General features: G+C 41.3%; 1 protein-coding gene across 4 annotated transcripts in view; it reads right to left on the bottom strand.

The window, feature by feature from the left end:
• The window catches only part of CTPS2 (CTP synthase 2), an 80,751-nt gene extending 55,188 nt beyond the window's left edge, over positions 1-25,563 (bottom strand). For 2 of the 4 annotated variants that reach the window (XM_076356997.1, XM_076357012.1), the window contains exons 1-12: positions 25,076-25,304; positions 21,967-22,172; positions 19,455-19,625; positions 19,069-19,169; positions 17,114-17,230; positions 15,675-15,758; positions 11,219-11,299; positions 7,131-7,282; positions 6,747-6,879; positions 2,433-2,521; positions 975-1,069; positions 73-135 (exon numbers count right to left, since the gene is read on the bottom strand). In XM_076356997.1, the coding sequence (XP_076213112.1) occupies positions 73-135; positions 975-1,069; positions 2,433-2,521; positions 6,747-6,879; positions 7,131-7,282; positions 11,219-11,299; positions 15,675-15,758; positions 17,114-17,230; positions 19,069-19,169; positions 19,455-19,625; positions 21,967-22,132 (1,252 nt within the window). In that variant the 5' untranslated portion in view covers positions 22,133-22,172; positions 25,076-25,304. Of the gene's footprint in view, positions 1-72; positions 136-974; positions 1,070-2,432; positions 2,522-6,746; positions 6,880-7,130; positions 7,283-11,218; positions 11,300-15,674; positions 15,759-17,113; positions 17,231-19,068; positions 19,170-19,454; positions 19,626-21,966; positions 22,173-25,075; positions 25,306-25,530 lie in introns of those variants that run through there. The other 2 variants (XM_076357004.1, XM_076357020.1) reach the window with 2 other exon arrangements.
• Between the last annotated feature and the right edge of the window lie 50 nt (positions 25,564-25,613).

Below are 25,613 nucleotides of genomic sequence, written 5' to 3'. Positions count from 1 at the left end.
AGACATACATTTCACATATGGAATAAAATTTCTTTTAAGCAAATCATATTCACACTAGCATACTAAGCTCACCTTTCCAATTCAAACAGTTTCTTGCAAATTCCACAACTGCTAACTGCATTCCCAGGCAAACTCCTAGAAGAGAAAACAAAAACCCCAGAATTTAACAGGACAAACAGCAGGACTGACAAAGTACTTGCCGTTCTGTCTTAAACTTGACTGCTTAGAAATCTTGGTACCCAGTGTATACACACAGAATTACCAAAAAGCTAAAACAAAAATGGCTGCTCAATGTAAAACTCACTCTTCAAACTTGGCACACTGTAAATACACGTGACACAATTATGTGCTTTAAGCCCTCCCAAAAATATTTTTTTTCCTCCCATCTATTTTACCAATAAAAAAATAAAGACAAACAAAAGCTGAAAGCCTGTGTATATCCAGATTCAAATTTTGCTTTGGCAACTAGTCAAAGTAGTCACTTATAAAATTGTAAGAAATATGGAGCAGGAACCAAAACTTTAGAGGCACTTACATAAACAGCACTTAGCTTATAGGTCAGATGGCATCTTTAGACTTTACCATAATAAAATATACCAGTAAATCAACAAAAATTATTTAATATAGCAAATGTGTCCAAAGACACCTATGTTTTCTGCACACCGATTAATATCTATAATGATGCTGATTTAATTACAATGAGAAGCAAAGACTCTCCAAATAAAATTTGAATATAGCAAATAAAACCTCTGGAGTAGGGACACTCTTTTTCTTCCTCCCTATACAGCAGATGTAGTACATGACTATGACCCTGGGCATTATTTACAAGGCAAATATTCACAACAGCACACGTACTTCCCTAAGACAGGATCCTTCCCTAGTGTGTGTTTGTTGTTTGGGTTTTTTTTAAATCAAATCAATTAGCTTGCTATACACCTCCAAAACACAATAAATTTGGACTCTAATAATCTTACCAAGAAAAGGTTTTTTCTTTGTTCTTGCCCAGGAGATAGCTTGGAGCTTGCCTTCTGTTCCCCTAATTCCAAACCCTCCTGGGACCAGAATGCCACTGTAATGACAGCCATATAAAAAGCAACCAACATGTAGAATCAAGCCAGCAAAGGAAGTCCATACAAATTGAAGAAAGACTTTTGAGGTTATAACAAAACAAGCACAATGCACAAAAGGCATGTTTTGTATGACCATTCAGAATACACAGAATTTAACTCTAAATTTGGAGATTTGTCTCATCTACCCACCCCAATTCTCATCTGGCCAACCTCATGCTTCACAGTGAAATTCCTACTGCTTAAATAAACTAGCTACATAGAATCATAGAATCATTAAGGTTGGAAAAGACCTCTAAGATCATCGAGTCCAACCATCAACCCAACACCACCATGCCCACTAAACCATGTCCCTAAGTGCCTCATCTACTCGTCTTTTAAATACCTCCAGGGATGGGGACTCAACCACTTCCCTGGGCAGCCTGTTCCAATGTTTCACCACTCTTTCAGTAAAGACATTTTTCCTCATGTCCAATCTAAACCTCCCCTGGCGCAACTTGAGGCCATTTCCTCTCGTCCTATCGCTTGTTACTTGGGAGAAGAGACCAACACCCACCTCGCTACAACCCCCTTTCAGGTAGTTGTAGAGAGCGATGAGGTCTCCCCTCAGCCTCCTTTTCTCCAGGCTAAACAACCCCAGCTCCCTCAGCCGCTCCTCATAAGACTTGTGCTCTAGACCCTTCACCAGCTTCGTTGCCCTTCTCTGGACACGCTCCAGCACCTCAACGTCCTTCTTGCAGTGAGGGGCCCAAAACTGAACACAGTATTCGAGGTGTGGCCTCACCAGTGCTGAGTACAGGGGCACGATCACTTCCCTACTCCTGCTGGCCACACTATTTCTGATACATATTCACTACTCAAGGATGTTAACACCAAAACTTTATGTCTACTAAGTAATACTGAAGAAATGAATGCATTTTGACAACAAACAACATCCCTTTACAAATACAACTTGAAATCCTGGCAATGATTCTTAACAGAGACATCTGCAGAGTGTCACCAGCATTTACTAAGCTTTTCTCTACCTACCTTCCACTATGATGCATCTTGACAAAGAAAAATCTTTGACAAGTGACTTGCACTGTAAAGAAAGTCTAGCTAACCAAAAAAAAAAAACAAACCACCCAAAAAAACCCAACCAAACAACTGCAACTTGTCTGAAGAGATTAAAGCAGAGTTTGAGGATATAGGTTGATACTATAATTTGCTATGTCTGAAGCTTGTCACCAACCATGCACATATATCCCTTTACATAAGTAACAGAAGTCTGGATGCATTGAGAAATGATTTACTGAAGCATTTTTCATCACGTGAAATAAATATCATGGTCTGCATTCGGGATACAGAATACCCGATGCCACTTACTCTGCTTTGCATAGTTTGTGCCATGCTTGGTGATATTTCACCGAGTTCTCCGCTTCTGTAGAACGTTCAAGTTCTGTTGAATCTATGTACTAATGACAAAAAATATGCAATAAAAGTCATTTCTTCCACAGAAAGAGCAGCATACACTATATAACCAACTTTTTAATAGCATTAAGACAAACGTATTAGAGTTTCAAGTGAATTTCCCAATAAACCCGTAACAACCTCACTGAAGACCCAGTATTTGCTCTAGTTGCAGTAATCCATGCCCCTTTCTTTGCACATAGCTCCAAAGCTCTGCCTGCCTCCAGTCCTCCAGGTAAGCAGACTTAGTAGAATGCTCCATAGCTGTATACCCAGGTTTTCTTCCTATGGAAATCTGGGCACCAATCAAGGGGTGGTGCTGACCTTACCCTGACATCCAAATGAGATGTGACCAGGGTGTTCACTTTCCTAGCTTTTGGGTGCCACAGTTTACCTAATCTTATCACAAGCTGGATAAACCTGCATTGTCTAGCCTGTGAGAAAGGCATTGCTGGGGACTGACATGAAAGCATCAACTGTAGAGAGGGAGGCAGACTCATTACCTATGTCCTACTAGAAATACTGCATTAGAATCTCTGCTGCCATTAATAGGCATGGCTCCTGAGGTACCACTAGAGCAAATGAGCGAGGCGGCTGTGTACTGCACCGGGGACACCAAAGATCAGAGTTTGATTCTTGGTTTTGTCAGTCTTTTTCTCAGAATAACATAATTAATAGCATCCTGCTGTAGAGTCCATCCCCCATAAAAACGAGATCATCTGAAATGACAGAAATCATTTGTGTGTGAAGAAACGAAACTGACAAGATTGCTGAAAGTTTTCCAGATAGGATTGCCTTCTAGCAAACATCATCTACTTTTTCCACACTCCAGAAGGCATCAAAAATGCAACAGAAAAATAACTACTTATGAATGTTGTTATTCTATACTAGTAGGATACTGTAGGATAAACTAAAAGGACACTTTATCATGCTGGGAGGTTGGAAAGAGAAACTAATTACAGTTGAAGTTAACTGTGGTTTCCTTGCCAAACATATTGAGCCAGCACATTTATCACTTCAAGCAGCATCAACATTTCATCATTCAGATATGTGGATGGTAGGTTATGAGCTGGATGCCACATACAATATTAAGCAGTTTCTTCAGAACACAGGATTATACGGAGAGCCTTTGGACAAAAACACTAAAAAGGAGGTTAGCACACACAGGTAAGTACAGTAGGCGCCCTTGTCTTAACTTTTCAGCACCGCACTGGAGCTCCAGCAATCATCGATTCACATGCTCGTTAATGCAAAAGCTCCACGGAAATTAAGACTAGCTGCACACAAAGCTAACTGCGCATTTGCAGACTTGGCGCCTTTCACTTTTTTGCTAAAAGCAAAGTTATTTTACCTATCATAAAAATTTCCCACTATGCAGCTGCCAGTATAAAACACTATTTAGAGTGACAGAATCATGTAGGTCGGAAAGGGCCTTGGGAGGTCTCTAGCCCAAGCCCCTGCGCAAAGCAGGTCAAATTAGAGCAGGTTGCTCAGGGCCATTTCCAGTCAGGATCTGAAAATCTCCAGGGATTAATTCTGGCTGTTCCCACTTTCTCGTTTTTCATGCACACAGAAACAACTTTTTGGAGTATTTGCTCCATAATCTTCCCAGGGAATGAGGTGAGGCTGACCACCTGCCATTTCCCCAGATCCTCCTTTTTGCCTTTTTTGAAGATTGGTGCGACATTTGCCCTTTTCTAGTCATCAGGAACCAATAGCCATGACCCTTCAAAGCTGATGGGAGAGTGGCCTCACAATGACACCAGCCAGCTCCCTCAGCACTCTGCGATGCATTTTGTCTGGTCCCATGGACTTGTGTATGTCCAACTGGTCTGAATACTTCCCAGCTAGATGTGTATGTATATCGTGGAAGAAAACTTACTTATTTCCTACAAATATATTTATTTTATTTTTTTCCTCCATGACACCTCCTCCCCTTTCCCTTCAAGGGACAGGAGACAGGCTGGAGCCTTAAAACAGAAGCTATTTCTTCCCTAAGCTGAGGTTCTGGTGGTTGGTTTTGTTTTGGTTTTTTAAATATATTTTCCATGATACCTACGAATTGGCTTCTTAGTCACATAAACACATAAAGTTTACTTGAATTCTGCTTAATCCTTATAATTTCAGAGATACTTTTTAGCAGTGAACACTCTGCATAAGTTCCCTAGTATGTAGAAAAATATTTCCTCTTATTAAACATGAAGTTATTTTGTTTTCTTGAGTGGTTCCCTAGCTGTTTTACATGATAGGTAGCAACCAGTCCTCTGTCTCTATACTATTCAACATTCAGCATACCTTACAGAGGACAGCAGTAGAAGGACACTAAGATAAGCAGTTTCTGGTTTTTTTCCTTTTCTCTTGATAGGAGGGGCCTCTTCCCCCTCCCCAGAGAATAAATCAACCCACTTCTCTCAGTAAAGAAGTCCTACAGAAAAAATAGTTCAGATTTGCTTTTGTTTTGTGCATCTCTGCATGCCTCCCCTACTTGAAAAGGTTCTGGGATGACATCAACAATGAGAAGCAAAAGATGAAGGATTTGCAGCTGACTGATGTGCCTGACAAGCAGCAGAATGATACTGTGAGAAAACAACAGGGTGATTTCAGAGCCCACAACAGCACAAGCCACAGCGAACAGAACATTCTACATCATCACAAGCTGCTGCAACTACTTCACCATCTGATTAACAGTCCATCAGAACCAAGCAGTGATGGGAGGATACAAAACATAATTGGTTATCTTGGTACAGGGGTAGTCACCTTCTCCACCAAGTCACTGAAAAGAAAACACCTGAGGTGATACATTCCTGGTGACCTGTGTTCTCAAGAAAACAGAAGTATGTTACCAGGTTTCTGATATGAGAAATTCCTTCTTTAGTACTCAGTGTTCATGGTTTAGGGAACTTATCTTCTCCCAAAAGATAACAGAAATACCACTGTAAACAAGACTCCCATGTATTCATTACTCTGTGCTTCATTAAAGAAGTACCTTTGCACCCCTGGTTGTTCTAGGTGCTCCCATTGCTTCTTTCTGGGGTAGATGGACTAAGACAACAGAATGGTGGCTACATCTTTGGCCTGCTGCCTTCAGCGACCTGTTAAGCCATCCTGGATATTAATGACTTTCCTCATCAAAAAGTGGTTAGTTCCAGTGAGAAATTTTCTAGAGCTGAGTGGAAACAGCCTTGCACAAGCATTATCTAAGCAACCCATGCATAGCTTTTGACACACTGAAATTTTCACTCTAATATCGTCTATTTTTTATATCACGAAAAAGGGAAAGTTCAACAAAGGTCACAGGGTTTAGCAATTTTCAGCAGTTACCAACGTGCATAAACACACGAACTTGCCTCGATCAGAGACAGGCAGAGACCAGAACCTACTGAGTGCAGTACAGCCTGCAACTGCCCACTTTGATCAATCTATCTTACATCATTTAATAAATCACTCTAAAGCAGCATGTCATTGCTGATTCTTTGCAACCATTTATTACTGTTTCGCTACTGCAAGTTGCTAAAATGTCCTCTGTACCCACCAAGTGATAATAATACACACTTCCACACTGCTTCTCTGCCCCAGACTTGCCATCCCTAGCAACAAAACTCAGCAATGGAAACTGATAGTTCCACCAGTGAGAAAGCCGGTAACAGTTTCTCCCCATGTAGTTCAACTTTCTATTCTCATTAAAATGAGACAAATTAGATCCCTAAATAGTCCTTTATTCGAGGAACTACTATTTTGAAGAAACTAAGTTTATGGCCCAATTCTGCTATCATTAGAATCCTGCTGAAGATAAAATGGACAGCTCCCAGAATATTAACTGAAATGAAGAGCAACAGCTTCTGGCACAGGATTTTAAAAAGAAACTAAACTGCTTTCCAATTTACCTATTTTCTCCTGTCTTTAAGCTAATCTCATTAATATGATAAGCAGTTGCATGAGAACAAGTGAAACCTACCTTTGACAGTAAATATAAATTCGCAGGTAAAGTCTGCTTTTTCATCAGATCCAGTTTTGGGTAATTGCAACGTTCCTTTCAGATAAGTTTAGTTCCAAATAAAATAATTAAATCTGTAAACACTTCTTTAAAAAAAATGAGATGCTTGGCTAGTCTGTATTTATCTGCATGATTCATTTTCTAATTTCCACATGAATTAAAACTGCCTCACACGATGGGAACTAGTAGAGTATATTCAAAGTATTCCTGAAAGCAAAATCCAGAAATATCCTCACCATTAAATCCAGTTTGTGATTAATTGCCAGCGCAGAGTGTTCCAGAGCCTTGAAAACAGATGCGTAGCAATCACTTAGTTTTGTGTACTTGCCAACAAGAGCTATGGAACACACCTTCAGCAACCTTTCATATCTGACAAAAACAAATTTTTCGGTTATTACACCAACTTTCACAAAGAAAACATTTTAACATTGTTTGCTTTTTCTTTAACTTCACAAAACATCTTCTAAAATCTCAAAACTGACAATGTTTTTAAACCCAGACCATTCACAAGTGTTGATCAGCGGCATGCTACTGACCCCAATCCAGTTCGACGACCACAGCAGCTAAAAACCTAACTTGAATTAAAACACTTCTAGAAAAAGCAGCAGGAGTTAAAATACCTGTCAGCCATTTTCTTCCATTTCATTAGGAGATCACTTGGCTGGTCATCAATAGGTAAATTTAACCTCTGTTTAAAATACTTAATGATGCCTTGCTCCTCCAAGAGGATTGGTACTCGATAAGTGGAAGAAACATCATGGATAAATATTACCTAACAAAAAAAAGCATAACATAAAAGACTTACCTAAAAATTTTTCATAGGAAACATACATTTTATTTTTTGTATACTACATGTGTTTTGTATTCTACATACATTCTGATTTTTAAATAGTTTTCTTTTGAGTGAGCAGGGCAGCCCAGCCAATATTTAAGGTTCCACTAAATCTACAAGGAAAAAGCTACCCAAAAGGTAAAAATGTGTTTCACTTCTTCATCACACCATCATACAAAAATAGCTTGTCAAGACTATCAACGCGTCAGTTTTAATACAAACATCTGGCCCCACAAGCAGTCGTGCTTGCTAACACTTCTTTCTCCCTCTCTCACAAACTTGAAGAATATTAACTGGCAAAGAAAGAACACAAATGGAACCTAACAAAACAGACCCAATTAGGTTGCGATAAAGTCTCCTAAAAGAATTTTGTTAGTGAATTCGGTTATGTAATTAATTAATGAGTATAGTCCATTCAAGGACCGTTTAGTTAAGAACACATTTATAAACCACGTCCAAACCGCTTGCAGTTAAGTTCATTGCACTTGGCTTACACAAGACCACAGAGTTCAGAATCCTGAGCACAAGTGTTCTCTTCCCTGATACACATGAGAACTAAAGGATACTCGCTTAAGTTATCCTTGAGTTACTTCTGTTCATCACACAAGTATGTACACATGCATGCTGCCCCACGCCTCTATGTGCCCATTCAACAGCAAAAAGAATAGGGTAACCACAGTAGGAATAAGGCTTATCCAACTGTTCTTCCAAACTTGGCAGCTACCATCCTAAGGATGTAACATTAATAAAGAATCACTAGCTGCTCTAGGTTACAGCCGTGCTGACTACGGAGACTGTTATAATCCTGAAACAAGCTGAAGACATTGCTTTTGTTTTGGTGGTACATACACTGAAGCGAGGAGGGAGGACTCACTTGATAAAAGCAAATTAAAAAAAAGAAAAATCCACTTAGAGGAAGTCTGTGGACAAAAAAGCATGTGGTCTTCACGGACTAGTTATGACAGTCCTGGAAACTATTTCCAGGCACACAAAAGATAAGCAAATCATCAGGAGTACTCAGCATGGATTCACCAAGGGAAGGTCACACTTGACCAACTTGATAAACTTCTACAACGAAGCGACTAGCCCTGCAGATGAGAGGAGAGCAGTGGATATTGTCTACCTGGACTTCAGGAAGGCTTTTAACACTGCCTCCTATAAGATCCTCATAGACAAATCGTTCACGTAGGGGCAGGATGAGCAGACGGTCAGGAAAACTGGTGGAATGGCTGGGCCCAGAGGGTGGTGATAAGCAGCAAAAAGTCTAATTGAAAGCCAGTAACTAGAGGAGTACCCCAGGGGTCAGTACTGGGTCCAGTCCTGTTTAACATCGTCATTAATGATCTGGATGATGGCAGAGCGTACCCTCAGCAAGTTTTCAGATGACACCAGCGGCAGGAGTGGCTGATATGCTTGAGGGTCATGCTGCTATCCTGCCAACAGGCAGGAGAAATGGGCTGACAGGAACCTCATGAAGTTTAACAAGGGAAAGTGCAAAGTCCTGCACCTGGGGAAGAACAACCCCAGGCACCAGTATGTGCTGGGGGCCACCCAGCTGGAAAGCAACTTGGCAGAAAAGGACCTGGGTGTCCTAGTGGACATCAAGTTGAACATGAGCCAACCAACAGTATCCTGGACTGCATTAGGAGGAGTGTTGCCAGCAGGTTGAGGGAGGTGATCCTTCCCCTCTACCCAGCACTGGTGAGGCCACACCTGGAGTACTGGGTCCAGTTCTGGGCTCCCCAGTACGAGAAAGACATGGACATACTGGAAAGAGTCCATGGCCCACAAAGGGCCGTGAAAGTGATTAAGGGACTGGAGCATCTCTCAAATGAGGAAAGGTTGAGAGAGCTGGGACTGTTCAGCCTGGAGAAGAGAAGGCTCAGGGTGGGGGTGGAAAATCTCATCAATGTACAGAAATATCTGAGAGAAGGGTGCAAAGAGGACGGAGCCAGGCTGTCTTCGGTGGTGCCCAGTGACAGGACAAGAGGCAATGGGCACAAACTGAAACACAGGAGGTTCTCTCTGAACATCAGGAAACGCTTTTTCACTGTGAAGGTGACGGAGCCCTGGCACAGGTTGCCCAGGGAGGTTGTGGAGTCGCCATCCCTGGAGATATTCAAAAGCTGCCTGAAAAACGGTCCTGGGCAACTGGCTCTAGGTGGCCCTGCTTGAGCAGGGGTATTGGACCAGATGCCCTCCCTTCCAACCTCAACTACTCTGTGATTCTATGACAGCAAATAAATGGGAAAGGTGGACTGAAAAGATTGATCCCCTTGAGATTGTAAACCACCGTTCTAGACACAAAATAAACTGTAGCATCTTCTCTACTGGCATTGCACATCACTCCAGGAAGAAGACTGATGATGCATCTAATCCTTCAGTTCACAAGAAATCCAGGATCATTCTAGCGAATATATAGACATGTGGCCAGTGTCTTCTGAAATCCAGAAGTGATTCATTAATTTTAAGACACACAGGGGACTTAAGAATGGCTTTGCAGAATTCTGATGAATACAGTTATGAAAAGGAAAAAAAAAAAACAAGGCTGCAACGCAGTATGGCACCTAGCAGCATCCCAGTTCAGTCCACTGGGTCTAATCACCAGGGACACACCTATATTACACAATGCAGTGCTGTGGATAGACGTTTGAGCTAGCCAGAACAGCACAAGAAGAGTGCAGCACTCTGCCCAGAATCATATACTCAGCTTCTCATGAAAGCTGTGACTGATACAACTATTGAGCTTCTCCCCTAAAAGGCAGAACTTTGGGGAAAAAAAAAACAAAAAAACAAAAAAAACCAGTGCCACGAAGACAGCTCCCTCCCTGCCAGGGAGCTCTTAGAGGAGTTCAGTTACACACGCGACTCTTGGTCCAGTTAGACTGGCATAGTAACTGCAGTTGGAATCTGAGTATGTACATGCTTACACATGGCCTGATACTGCCAGAAAAGCAGACACCATTTTTGTTTGACTGAACTTCCAGTTGTCTCTCTCTGGCTGGAGAGGAACCACAAAAGCATTTCTGAAGGATTTTGCAGAAGCTAGCTCAAGGGTGTTGTCTTCCACAGATAGTAAGATGGAAGCAAGGGGAGGGAAGTAATGGCCATACTGCCCTCTATGTCCTCATCGGGAATCTTACTATAAAAAGCTTTCTCTTACACACCTGCAGAGAGAGAGGTCAACACTAATACATATTTGAAATACAGCATAACTTTGTTGGCATCTGTTACCTCTTTAATATCATCTATATTACATTGAAGAGTAAAATGCTCTCACTTGCAAAAATATTAAAGAGCATTTGATTTATCAAAATTAATATTTGAATAGCAATTAATCACAGAAACTATTAAGGCCAAAATCACACGTGAATTATAAAGGATATATAACTACACAGTAGATGTTCTAAGCATGTTAAAGGGCATGAATAGCCTATTACATATTATCACAGTAAGAGTGTTCATGTGGCTATGATGATCTATGGACATAAGCAAAACCCCTAGCTTTAACCACACTTTGTTCATCCACTATTATAACCACCTGCGATGATTTATGGACAACGACCAACCATAGCTTGAAACTGCACAGTTTTCACAACTATGTGTAGCAATTAACCATGCACTCAAAATCTATTCCTTTTATTAACTTTTTACATAACATGCATTTAAATTTTTAATGACCGTTTGACATAAAATTTAACATATAAACTCCCAATATTTTTAAAGTGTTATAGTGTACATGACAGCAAGATAAAAATTGTAAAAACAATTACATAGTAATGAAACAGTCTGAAGTTGAAAACAGAAATGCACAGAAATATTTGTATGCTTTCCCACACGTTTAAGTAATGATGAATAAAATATTAAAGTACTGACCTGCTCAGGCTCCACATGGCAAAACATGGAAATCTTTTCCTTCACTGCCATTTCTATAGGTTTTGCACTTCTGCAGACAATCTGTCATAACAGAAGGAGAAATCTTAAATATTTACTAGGCAAACCAATAGAAGATCCTCAATACTGTTTATGGAGAAATTAATCTCCTTTGGAAGCCCAGCACAAACAAATGTGCCTTTTTTTCTCTTCCCCTCTTTTGGAGTTCTACAATATATCACAGCTCACACACATATATCTGCTAGCAAGGCAGAAGCAAATCAGTCACCCACTGACCCACTTCTATTAACCTTTCTTTGGCATTCTCTGTAATACTGCTTCCCCATGTTCTCCTTTCTTGTAGCTACTATTGTAATACTCTACCTAAAGTCTAACAGCTCCATAAGTATGAATAATATGATGAATCAAAAGAAATATTGTGATCTTATCAGCTAAATTTAGAGCAACACTACTTAGCTTATATGCATGTTTTCTACTACTTCAGTACTCCAGCATCTTTTTGTAATTCTTAATTTACACGTCATGATAAAAAGAAGGAAGCTGAAGATGAGAAAACTGTTTCATAATTTTGTGGGTTTTTTCCTGGTGCAATTATTCTGCTATTATTTTGCTGATACATGTAAAACTCGGGAATTTTAGAAAATACTGACAATTTTTACCAACAAAGAAAATAAGCATGTGTTTTGGTGTTTGTTGGAAGAGGGTTTTTTGCATTATGTAACTTCAGGCAACTAACTCAAAATGCAGAACTGCTCTCTCAATGTGCCTATCGATTACTTAGTCTACTACCTTAAGTTATTTTGAATAATGGAAGTATAACAGAAAGTAGCACAATCCTGTTAAAAGATTAAGTCATTATTTTCCCCATCTTTCTAGCAAATACAATTACTTAACGCATTAAGCCCTTTTTTGTTCAGAAACTCGTAGCTGATCTTTGATCACCTTGCTAGAACGCAGCTTAGCTACACTGATATTGCTGAAGTCTAACTTCCTCTAACCTTGCAAGAAATTCTAAAAACAGAAAAACAATGCCAAGTATAAGGGAAAATTAGTGTACATTCTAATAATCAAAAAAGAATTATGAAACAATTCGTACATTCTATTCAATTATGCACAAATTATACTTAAAAATTGAGTACTGTTTGAAGACATAATTCATAAACCTTGATAGTATGAGCACATGATTAGATCCACTTAGAAATCCATCATCCATCTTGCTGAGACAAATTTAAAGTTAGTGGAGTCACAGAAATCAAAAACATCAGAATCAGCATGAAAATACAAAACGACATAACAGTGGCGGAGATGCATCTCAAAGAAACATAATACAAAGAAGATGAGGAACAATTCAATTGAGTAAGGCGGCACTGACAAGCATATAATCAGTTTTCAAAATGCTGTAACAGAATCCATTAAATCTGGAGATTTAGCCTGTTGATTAAGCGCTTAGAACACCCCACGGAGAACATAAAGGCCCCTGTACATACACAGCTGAGACTGGCCCAGCATGCCACCTCGGGGAAGCCTGGGACCAGACAGCGAGGCAGCAGGTATTAAGAACAGGTCTAGCCGTGTTTAGATCAGGCAGCCTGGCAGCACAGCTTATGAAGGAAGCCCTCCTGACCGCTGTTCTAGGAGCTTCCCCATGTGCTGTTTTGGCCTTGGGCCCCTGTCCAAGACAGCAACCATATAAATATTTTCTTGAAGCAGTGCCCAAACAACTTACAACAGCGCCAAGAGACTTTGCTCAGAGTGTAATCTCTCTATGCTTTAGTGGTCAACAGCAGCAGCTTAGAGGGGGGGGGGAAAGTACCGCACTTCTGGCAGTCCCAGAACTGCCCCAGGAAAGAATTCAAGATGCGAGAAAGTGACTAGTCTGTTTTCCTTTTATTACACACACACACCCCCCAACAGGCTTTTAAAAATTTATTCGGGGGAGGAAAAAAAAAAAGAAGAGTCAGGCGCTGGCAATTCTCTTAAAGGCCTTCAAAAATCACATGCAACTTTCCATATGCAACTAGCACGTCAAGAGGGATTTTGAAATTTAGGCCCTGAAGCTTAGAATATAGAGCAGCGTTGCATTAATAAAAGTCTTTCCCTCCACAAGCTGACTACAGTCACCAGGTCACAACAATTTGAAGCTACCTAACACATCCTTCACATATCCTATTTATAAAGCTATCGGTTTTGTAGTTATAAACATGCTTTTTGATAAACATAAAATGCAAGAGTCAAAAAAAAAAATCAGAAAGCAGCACACCACAATATTTAGTTGTGTGACTATCCTTTTAAGAATCATTTTTCTTTTTTCAGGATATAAATATTATATGGAAGCAGTGACTATTCTCACTACTCTTTCATTTCTGAGAAGGGCTAGGAAGCTTTTTCTCCTAGTGGACTTTATGGGAACGGAAAGTGCTCAACAACTTCCAGAATCAAGTATGGAAAATAGCCTTTGACTTAACAAGCAGCCCCACAAGAAAGAGCAAAATTGACCTCTTCTGTTCCTAAAGCAGAGTGTGTCTTCAGCTGCACCAGCTGCAGCTCAGGAAGATATGAGCAGAAGTTTGAACTGGGGTTGTAACTGGCATTTGAAGCTGTGCTGCCCTCGCTTCAGTGCTATCAACACTTGACCAAGCAGATTAACATCTCCAATGGCAGACAGGTATCACAACAGGGAGCTGCAATCTACTTATGTTCCCTCTCTGCTACCAAGGAAAAGTGCCAGGGAGGCAAACACTGCATCCAGGGAATAAGCACATACTCAGTACTAGAGCACTGGGGAGAACAAATGGAAGGAGTTGAGCATTTGTCATCATTTGCCAACTGGCATGAGGTGAAACATGCTGGCTTTAGGTTCGCTATACTATGCGGTGCGAGAAGGGATTGAGAGCAGCCCTGTGGAGAAGGACGTGGGGGTAGTGGTGGATGAAGGCCAACCATGTCCTGGGCTGCATCAAAAGAAGCGTGGCCAGCAGGTCGAGGGAGGTGATTCTGCCCCTCTACTCCACTCTGGCGAGACCCCACCTGAAGTACTGCGTCCAGCTCTGGAGCCCTCAGCACAGGAAAGACATGGACCTGTTGGAGCAGGTCCAGAGGAAGGCCACAAAAATGATCAGGGGGATGGAACACCTCTCCTCTGAGGACAGACTGGTGAAGAAATATGGTGAATCCAGAGTCTGACCAGAATTAGAAAATGCTGCAAAATCTTCCTCTCAATAAAACCTTTTCAACAACCAGCAACCTCCCAGGAGGTTGAAATGCTGAAATGCTCCACCGAAATGCTTCTCTTTCTCCTGAACTCTTTCTAATATTCACATCTACTCACTTAAAAAGCAACAAAAATCCCTACAATGGGCAAAAAAGTGTATTCTAAGAGGATGAGGACATAGAAGGGAAACAAATATGCCATGATGATAGGTGTATTAAAAAACTCTAAAACAGACAGATATATATTATTTTAAGGTCATGCTGGATGGGCCTTTGAGCAACATGATCTAGGGAGAGATGTCCCTGCCCATGGCAGAGGGCTGGACTAGATGACCTTTAAAGGTCCTTTCCAACCCAAACCATCCTATGATCCTATGACTGAGAGAGTTGGGGTTGTTCAGCCTGGAGAAGAGAAGGCTCCGGGAAGACCTTATTGCGGTCTTAAAGGGGGCTTATAAGAAAGATGGGGACAGACTTTTAGCAGGGCCTGTTGCAACAGGACAAGGGGGAATGGCTTTAAACTAAAAGAGCATAGATTTAGACTAGATAGAAGGAAGACGTTTTTTACGCTGAGGGTGGTGAAACACTGGAAGAGGTTGCCCAGAGAGGTGGTGGATGCCCCATCCCTGGAAACATTCAAGGTCAGGTTGGACGGGGCTCTGAGCAACCTGATCTAGTTGAAGATGTCCCTGCACACGGCAGGGGGGTTGGACTAGGTGACCTTTAGAGGTCCCTTCCAACCCAAACTATTCTATGAAAGAAATTGAGGAACCTTACTTTGAACATTCACCCACACGTTTCATATTTCCAAACAGGAATATTTTTAAAGGTTGTACTTCAAAGGTAGGATTGCTGCTTCTTAATCATGCATAAAAAGAAATTTGTGAGAGAATGTTAGAAGCCAGAAGCATTCTAGGTCTTCCCACAAAGTGAACTGAGACTTTAGATTACTTTTAGCAGTGCAGAATGATTTTTCTGCAAAGATCCCTTTAGAAGAACATAGCTACAGTCCGAAGATATTGCAACGAGTTAGTTGAATTAAGTTAACTTAGAGTGAATTTGCATAATTTGATTTCCTGTGGCTTTAGTGAAGCAGCGCAGCATATATGTTGCATTTCTTCTAAAATTCTTGTCTCTCATGGGAGACTGAGGCTTATTCTTTGAACACAGGTTATGCAAGGACACTTCTAGATGACCTATAAATAAAAATCTGTATTTATTGACTCACCAAATCTGGAGACAAGCCTAGACCCCTCAGTGCTCGAACACTGTTCTGTGTTGGTTTTGTCTTCTGTTCACCAGTGGCGTTAGGCTGGAAAGACATATTTTGAAAGCTCAAATAGCAACTAACATCTACTAACAGAGCAGTTACAGGTCAAAAGAGAAAAGTCATTGCAAGTAATAATACTTGCAGGAAGTAACCATATCCAAGCAGAGCCACAATATGCCAGAAACAGAAATGGCACCACTGTTATTACTTATATAAGAAATGCTGTGAAGAAACCACATGGCCCTAATTCAGGTCAGGTTTATTTTGTTTTTTTCTTTCAGAGAAAAAGTTTCAGTATAACTGACTCAGGTAGAAGAATATTCCAAAAGTTGGATTTTGCTAATAAACGGAGAATGTCCAACATAGCACAAAGCCTTCAGTGACTGTCCTTGGAAATAATCAGATGTAGTAAAAATTCTGTTCTCAAATACAGGGAATCAATCCTACCAATTGCTGATCAATCCTCTAATCCATAGCTGCAGTGGTTAATAATTCTCTCTTTATCTGCACAAGGTGCAATCATATCATCATTACCAACCTCTGCTTACCAAAATCTCCCCAGTGAATACTTACCTCTTAAAATACTAAGAACGCCTACTTGTGAAATAAAATTTAGAGTTCGAATGGAAAAATACTTTTAGCCCCGTACAAAAAGCTGTAGTGGTCTTGACCGGAAGACCACTGTACATGGAGGAGCTAGCGCTCCACGTCAGGGTCCCCCTGAGGAAGCCCAGGCCTGTGCTGTGCCGCACAAATCCCGTGGCCGCAGGACAAATGCAGGCAGCTCCCGCGCAGCACCCACGCCCGCATCGCCTGCTGGCCTTTATCTAGGGATGCGGCACGAAGTTCTCCCGAGAACATCCTTTCTGTTTGACAGTTTTAGTGCTACCGTTGTTTCCTTGTGAGAAAATGATCTATCAGCTCAAATGACCGAAAGGGGAGAATCTCTTTCCCCGGGCGCAGTCTGCCCGGCGCATCTGGGCCGTTCCATGCTGCACCACCCGGGGCTGCCACCACCTGGAGGGACGTAAGGTCGTTTACACCGCCTCTCCTTGCAGTTTAGCTCTAACAAATAGAATTTTCAGCCATACCTTAGAGAGTCCGAGTGCCTTTCTTACTGGGTTCGTTATGTACCAGCATCTTCCCGCGCTAAGCACAACTATATTTAGCCTCCTAGATAAATTAGTGTTGATAAGGGGTTTTTTTGGTAACTTAGAACATTAAAACAGATTCTCACATCAATAAAGTAATTACCAAGACCTTTATTTACCCCAGTGTGGCTGGGTTTCATATCTCTGTCTCTAAAACCCTCAAGCTTGAAAGGATTAATGGGAGAAGTAAACAAATATAAAGCCCAATACAGAGTAAAATCTATTTTATTAATTTTAGTAACTTACCTGTGGCACTAGACTAACATGGATATTACAGAAGTTGTCTCTTTTTGCTTTGAACTGAAACTGTCTAAACGCTTCAACAAATGGCATTCCTTCAATATCTCCAATGGTTCCACCCAGCTGAAAAAGAAAGCTTGGATATGTCGAAGTGGCCAAAAGCAAAAACAAAAGAAAAAAAAAAGCCTACCTCTTACATACTCAACAAGTTTTCTGAAATTTTTATCTTAAAAAAAAACACTGACAACTGAAATTTGCAGGCATACTCTGCAAAGAACCCTCATCTATTCTGCGCATTTTGTTTCCTGTGGAAACCATAAAACAATTTTCCAGTTTTGTTGTATTCACTTTACACCAAACATAAGCTTCCCATGGGAAGATGTGTGGTGTTACTGAATAATACATGCTTTCACACTGCCTTCAAAGTGGTGAAAAAGTAATCAATAGTTAAGCTGATATGAAGGCTTTTGTACAGAAAAACTTTCTTTTCCTGTCTGTCAGATTAATGAACAGTTGTGAACAACAAGATACAGACATTTAGCAATATTATCATAGCTTTCCAACATCAATAAATGCCATATGGACAACATGAAATAATATTTCACATTATAAAAGACTTTAAATATTTATTATCAAACCAAAACCCAAGACTAAGTCCATGATAAAACTTATTTATAGACAGATGTCTTTCAAAGACACAAAGAGCTGCAGTAGACTAAGCACTGAATAAAGCAGTGTTCAGCACGTAAGTCTTATGAAGTAGTTGTATTTCAGAATGATCTTTCTGTGCCACCAAGTGGCTTTTGACAGAATTGCATATTTGTGTTCACCCAGTACCAGAAAAACTTCTGACAACTACATTTGTATGTGACACACATATTCAGTCTAACTCCTTCAGGATTTTGCCATGGAAAAACATTACAATTATCCTTAAAGTCCTGAAGAAAAATATTTTTATCAGGCTGGAGCTATAACAGAAAAAAAACAACCCACCACACATGGAGGAAACAGAAAATTAAATTTGAAGTTAAAGAACTGACAAGCCCATCACTTATTAATGTTCTTCCGCAACTTCTGTATTTACTGTTTGTACGTTTGTTTTCAATGAAATGTTTGACTCTCACTGTGCACATCATAAAAAAGATCTATAGCTATACCAATAAGCATATTTTAAATCAAGGCAGATTCTTCTGCGTAAGAAATACTGAGCAATTCTGTGACCTGGGTCACAAAGTTTATCACACTATTGATTACGGTGGTCACTTCTGGCATTAAATCTATGACATATTCTTCTGTCAAATTCTCAGGTATAATCTTTTTCCGCTGTAATAGTAATACCAGCAATTACTGACTGCCTTTCCTCCAGCTGTCTCAATGCCCTACTAAGGATGGGTAAAACTCGTTATTTCCATTGTGCAGAACATCAGCAGGTTAAGCGATTAACAAAGTTGCCTCCAAAAATCTTAAAAATAACACCAGAAAGTGGGAAACTAACTTATACTGTGTTTAAATATATTCCTTTAAACATGACCACGAGCAACAAGATGGACATTTGAAGCCACATGGAAAGCTAGAATGTTAGGCTCTCCTACTGACCACAGGAGATTTCAGGTATTACACACATTTTCTCTATACTATTAACAGTATAAAGCTTCAGTCAAATGTCCCTATCTCAGAATAGATACTTCACATTACAGTAACTGGCTGCTTTAATTTTATAAATCCATAAACTCTTAAGCAGCTCAGTTTCAGCAATATTCTAGAAGGGATTTAGTCAAGTAAACAGAAGCTGTAGGGATAAGACCATGCCTATCATTCTCAGAACAAATCAAAGAATATAAAACATGTCTTTGCATTGCTGCTCTCCATAAAACTTCAGTCTGACCTTTTTACAGTAAGTAGCAAAGAGAAAGTTCTTTGTGTTCGCTGCGGATATATATCCTAAAAGGTTCCATACTTGCCTCAATCACACAAATTTGTGGCTCTTTTCTGTCATCATCCACCGCAACTTTTGCCTGATTCATTACCCATTCCTGAACTGCATCAGTGATGTGCGGAACAACTACAAGACAAAGCCAAAGAAGGCAAGCATATCTTACTTTAGGCCCATGTAACAGTTTTTGCATGCAAAAGGGGGAAAATGAGCAGAAAGTCAAAAGGAAACTGCTAGCTCCTTTTTCTATTCCTCCTTTTCTTGAACCCAGAGGCCCAACATTACAGGAATATGCCCATATCTCTTGGGAAAGAGAAAGGAATAAGGTGATGCCGCAAGGAGCAGCTTGTTCTAGCTGATCACATTTTTGTGAAGACTGAATGGACTAGTATCCCACAGAATTAAAAATATCACCTTGAACAGTTTTTCCCAGGTAATCACCATGTCTTTCTTTATTAATGACATGCTGATATATCTTTCCAGTGGTGATGTTGTTATCTTTATAGAGATTGATGTCCAAAAATCTCTCATAATTTCCCAAATCTAAGTCAACTTCTCCACCATCATTCAATACAAAAACTTCACCTGAAAAAAGAAAGTGAAAGCAGACAGAAAAGCAATAAAATAATGATAAATTATTAAACAGACAGCAGGAATACCACAAACATCTTATAATTGAAGAAACGTTTTTTGAAATGACATATCACGTATCAACAACATATCAATAAAGCACATGCTGCAACTCAATCTGTGTTGCCATTCTGTGTGACTTAATATCTGAGTCATTACTTTTACATCGAATGCCTATCCCTCAGTCACATATAGTTTTGCAAATAAATTTAAGTTATATTGCCAAAATATTTAAGTGACTTAAAAATATTTAACCAGCATTTCAACAGCGTGCTACAATCCTCAACTGGAAGAAAACAATCTCCAGGAATCATAAATCAGCAACAAATAAAACATTAATTTACACGTGGCAGCCAAAAACTGTGCTTTTATAAGCATGAATTATTACACACATTCAAAGTGTTTCACTATAAATTCACGTTGTTTGGATCTTAATGATTAAGGCTTGGATCAGGAGTAAAGTTATGATGAATCTAAATGCTTCTTCAAACATGATCACTGTTTCTTATTCAGTTGTTTCATCTTGTATATTTGGTTCACTATGTCCGCAGCAAGGGTTAATTCTGACCCTGAAAAATCTAATGAAAATATCCTTCAGGTTCAGACTTTTCTTAGACCTCTAAAGAGTCTCTAAACTCTGAATTTAGTCAACTTCAGAAGGAACTAAAGTTGCTAGATCTTGAGGTAAGGCTGGAAAGCTCTTCAGAAAAAACATAAAATATTTTGCCATGACCCAATGAATCAATGGCTAAACAAGTTACGGGACTAACGCACAAGGAAAAAAACAGAAGCAATCCCCCTGAAGGTACAGTGTAGACTACGGAAATAGATATCCCACCAAGATACAACACTCCACCTCAATGAACAGTTTAACAAAAACACCACAATGTGTACAACAGAGTGGAAAATGTATGCCTGATCCTGTAAGGCACCGAGTACCTCCTCTGTACTAAGTTATCATTTAAGCCAACAGACACGAGTGGAACCAACGTTACTCATAAGCAGGCCTTGGAAGAATAAAAAAATACATTATTAAAAAACCTCTTTAGTTAACTGGAAATCATCAAATCAAAATCCTTTGACTCAATCATATTTCTGCCAAAATGTTAACAAAAGAGGCTTGCCATTCTGGCTTGTGTGAATTTCTACTTACTACCCAGCAAGCCAGTGTTTCTTCACAAGCAGTAAGAAACTCTTAAGTGAACAGAGGGGAGAAAAAAAAAATTGTGTGGGAATAACATGCCATAGTATCCCCTCTCCCCTGTACCTGATCCAGGGGAGGAATACATCCCCACAATCTCAATTCATTGCAGGAGTCTTACCACCAAAGGTAAAGGCATAACTATCCCGGTCAACTGCCTAAGTAGCACCAGATGCACTTCTGAATGTGCAGGACTAATGGATTAGTTAAATTTGGCTTTTTGAGAGCGGTCTGATGTGCTGTGCTCTTCCTCCACTTAAAAACCAAAGTGGTCTTTTTTCAGTTCAGGAGAAAAACACGTTTATCTCCAGTTCCAAAAATTTTGGTCTAGACTAAAAGTAAGCAGACAAAATCCAACCAATAAAAAGAATTAGAAATGTCTATTGGCTGAAGGTACTTTGGAACTTTGAAAACCATTGTTTTCAATAAATGGACAAGTAACAAGACAGACAGCTGAAGAACATTCAAAATTATAAATGCATGTCAGACTGCCTTGTACCTCATCAGCTGTGTAGTCAATACAACCAACATAGCTTAGAGAACTAACCAACCAAACTAAGCATCTACTTTAAAACGGTATCACTAGTTGGCTCTCTAAGCTTCACTGATGATTTTGACTAGATCCTCATTGTCTAAAATGGGAGCTTAAACTAACTCTTATGAAGACACACTAGAGGCACCGACAACTGACATCTAGGTAACAGCATTCACAAGTAACCGTCAAGGAGTTAAGTTTCAAAAAAGTTTTATAGTACTATTCCTTTTTTTTTTTTAATCAAGTTGAACTGAAGATAGCATTGACTGAGCAAGGCCTAGAGCTAGGATTTTCCCAACAAAGTGGTACTTTATAGGAAGGAAGCATCTACTCATAAAAGTATCTTCACCAAACAGGCTTCTCCTCTCTTTACTTAGAGCAGACAATGCCCTTGAGAACACATAGTAAGGAACAAACTTGCGTTGCCAAATAGATTATAAAATTACTAATCACTACCATACTATCGTTTCTCAAAAAATTAAAAAAAAAAAACAAAAAACCCACCACGTAACTGTGAATACAAATCTTTATGCAAAAGGGAACAGCACTGCCCTTCATACCATGTTCATATGGTGAAAAGGTTCCAGCATCTATGTTTATGTAAGGATCAATTTTGATTGCAGTGACACGTAGACCACATGATTTCAGTATGGTGCCAATGCTGCTTGCAATGATCCCTTTGCCAATGCCTGAGATGACACCACCCGTTACCAGGATGTACTTCATCGGAAAATCAGCACAAGCACGCTGATCTCAAGCTGGAAATCTAAAATGACAAAGATGTACATCTGATGAATGCGTATTCATGCCAGGGAAGAACACAGCCTCAGTATGCAAGAAATCTAAGCTGAAAAGACCTTCAGAAACAGAAAACAAAATCACCATTTTGGAATCTGGGATTAGGATTCATCTCTCCCAGCTTATACACCAATACGTAAGCTGAGCACCTAAGTCCACTCCGCAGTCAGTGGAAAAACAGATACCATTTTGATACGCTGCCCTGTGGAGATGCCGAAGAGAGGCACAGTTCACCCGGCCTATTCCTCTCCTGTCACAGGAAAAGCCAGCTAACTTTTAGAACCACAAGCTAGGCAAGATGAATCTCACCCCGGATTCTTTCTAAATTGAAGTTAATCATTTCACATGTGTTTTGAGAAATTAGCTCAAAGATTGTTCATTGCTACATTAGCCAGAACACTCACATTCTCCACCCAGTAGCTTTACCATCAGAAATAGCAACTTGTAGCTTCAAATATCTCCTAAAATCAGAATGTTATACCATCCACTCCATTTTTCAGCAGCTTTCGCTTCTCCAACTCACAGTGTATCAAGTATTTCACCAGAAGTCTTAAAATATCCTACAGATCAATAGAACATGAGACCAGAACAGAAAAACCGAACCAAAATGTCTGTATTTATACTACGGTACATTACTGCTCAAGAGCCTAGAGTCCTTTCTTCACATGCCTACCTATTCTCCTTCTCCAGGTAACTACTGTGAGAGAAAAAAAACAAGAGAAAAAGAATCACCTAGCATCTCTGGACTATGATGCAGAGTAAAAGTTGATGCTGTTCTAGAAAACAACATTGTATCTGTTTAAAGTTTCAGATTTAGAGAAACGTCTGATGTTACGACACACATTAGCATCATGAGTTCAGAAGGGCAACCCTGGACAGAGTAGCTCTGAGAGCTGTGGCATGTGGCCTTCAACGTGGCCAACTTGTCAGAGTCTCTGCTTCCCTGTCTAGACCATGAAATAAATGATTCTTCACAAGAAGGAACTGCAACTATGAGTACTCACAAACACTGCATCCTGAAGACATAAACATGATAGTTAATGCATATCATGGTGCTGAAGCCTTGATCAGACACAACATCATGTTTCACAGTGCTCTACAATACTACTAGCGTAAGCAACAATGGCTATTCAGATACAGAAACTTCCTCTCTTGAAAATGTTGTTGTTTATAAGAAGCCTGGATAATTCAAACTTTTCCGTTTTTTCAAAAGGACCTGCTGTGAACTAAGAGATTCAAATATCATACTAGGCAAATCACATGATTGGGGGGGGGGGAATAATCTCATAGATGCTAATATATCTATGCCACCTTGCACTGTGTATGAGTATGAATGGTAAGGGATCCGGAACTATTAAAACAGTTGAGGAGACACACCCACTCCCTAAAAATTCTGCTAATTACTATCCTAATTAAAATTCTTCATCACCCTTCTTGTTGCTATAATCTGCTGTTCTCGCTGACGGCTGTTGATGTTGTCCCTGCGATTCTCCCACTTCACCTGGCTTTCACACAAGCATAGATTTTGCCACCATTTCTCCCCCCTGTCTGAAACAGGATGCTGTTGTGCGTACCGCATCCATAACTGCATCCACATTACATTCAGGCAGCTGTGGAGGCTAATCACTGGAATAATTTTTGAATAATGACAGCGTGGCTCACCACAGAGCAAAAATTCTAGGGTCAAGCAAATCTTTCCTTACTTAAGTACCTAATTAATTCAAAACAACATGCAACAGCACGTGATCTAACGGCGCTCAGGATAAATCAAAGCAGTATGGTTCTTCAAACGCTGGCAGTAAGCAGTAGCTAGTGGACGAACATTGTAGCTCTTCCTCTTACTATACTGAAGTAACGTAAATAAGGCCTGCATCTTCAGGAGACAGAGTTCAGGAACGTAACAATGCTTGTTATCAATGCTCTTACGACTGATAATAGGAATTAATAGCCTATTATTTCCTTGTCAATATGGACAAAAGGAAGACCACAACCATCAAAAGTATTTAAATCGGGAGAAAAGGATCATCGGGAATTAACTTTTCCCTGCTATTTAATTTTAACATGCAACTTTTTTTTAATAGGATAGATTTTAAGATTTGGAGCCTACCTCCTCTGTTTCAGAGCCTTCCTTCATAAATCAACTAATGTAGTTGTCAGCGTTAACATTTCATAATCGTCTAAGCCATTTTCAAAGCTACTTCCAGAAAAAGAACGGGGGGAGGGAGAAATGAATTCAACAGGTATAAATCTTGAACACGCGCCACTTCAAAACCGTTAAACCCTAACACCTTGCTTACAGGAGCCAAAATGAAAAGCTCGCTGTGATTGTAGCGAGAACACCGATTTCCCAGCAGCTTAAGCAAACACAATCATGTTTACCCGCAATAGAAACAAAGAACTCCGGGTGGTTTGGGAAGCCACTTTTAAAAGGAGAAGTCGACAGTTAGGGGAGGGAAAGCGAAGAGAATACCGGAGGCAAACGTTCTGCCGGGAACTGGAAGTCAGCACAGAGAGGAACGCGAATTTCTCCGTTTAGCCGTACCAACGGGAGCTTGCTGTCTTCAGGGGGGATTTGGGAGCGCTCCGCCCCAAACGGGCTGCACTACAGTGAGAAGTAAGTTGCAGCCGAGCCCAGGAGAGGGGCTCCCCCTACCCTGCCCTGCCCTGCCCCAGCAGCCGGGCGGCCGTCACATCAGGGGGGCGGCGGGCGGCTCCGCCGCGGCCCAGGTGCGGGGCGGGAAGGGCCGTCAGAGGGCGGCCGCTAAGCGGAGGCCGGGCGGGCAGGACGGCGGAGCAGAGAAGGATCGCGGGGGGGGGGGGGGGGCGGCTGCCCCCTCCCGAGCGACCGCAAGCCGCCGGCCTGTGACTTACCGCCCCGCGCCGCCTTTTCGTCTTTAAAGGCGGATACTCCAACCCACAGCCCGAGAGCGAAGATGAAGTGCGCCCGCTGCCCGGAAGCCCCCGCGGGGCCACCGCTGCGGACTGCCAAACTGAAGCGAACCCCCGGGGGGCAGGAGGAGGAGGAGGCGGCGGCGGCGGCACCTCCCCGAGGAAGGCGAAGCCCCGCGGCAGAGCCCCGAGCCGCCGCCCGGCCGCGAGCCGCAGGTAAAGCGCCCGCGAGCCCAGCCCGCTGCCTCCCCGTCAGGGAGGAACAAGCCAGCGCGCAGCGCCGGCAGCCGCGGCGAGTCGCCCTCCGCGCGCCGCCCACGCAGGCGGCGCAGCCGGCTGGGGCGCGGGCGCCGGCGGCGGTCCCGCGGGACAGGTGCCCCGGGGCGGCCCCGCGCGCCTCCCGCCCCCCCCACCGCCGGCGGCGACGCTCTCCCCACCTCGCGCGCCAGCTCCGCTGCCCCGCCTATTCCCCACCCCCTGCGGCGGGGCGAGAGGCAGGCTAGAGCGCCGCCCTTCCCCG

This window comes from Aptenodytes patagonicus, chromosome 1 (genome assembly GCF_965638725.1).
Source record: "Aptenodytes patagonicus chromosome 1, bAptPat1.pri.cur, whole genome shotgun sequence".
In the NCBI taxonomy this organism is placed as follows: domain Eukaryota; kingdom Metazoa; phylum Chordata; class Aves; order Sphenisciformes; family Spheniscidae; genus Aptenodytes; species Aptenodytes patagonicus.
The sequence above is the reverse complement of the archived record's forward strand: the minus strand, read 5'-3'. Positions and strand labels throughout refer to the sequence as shown.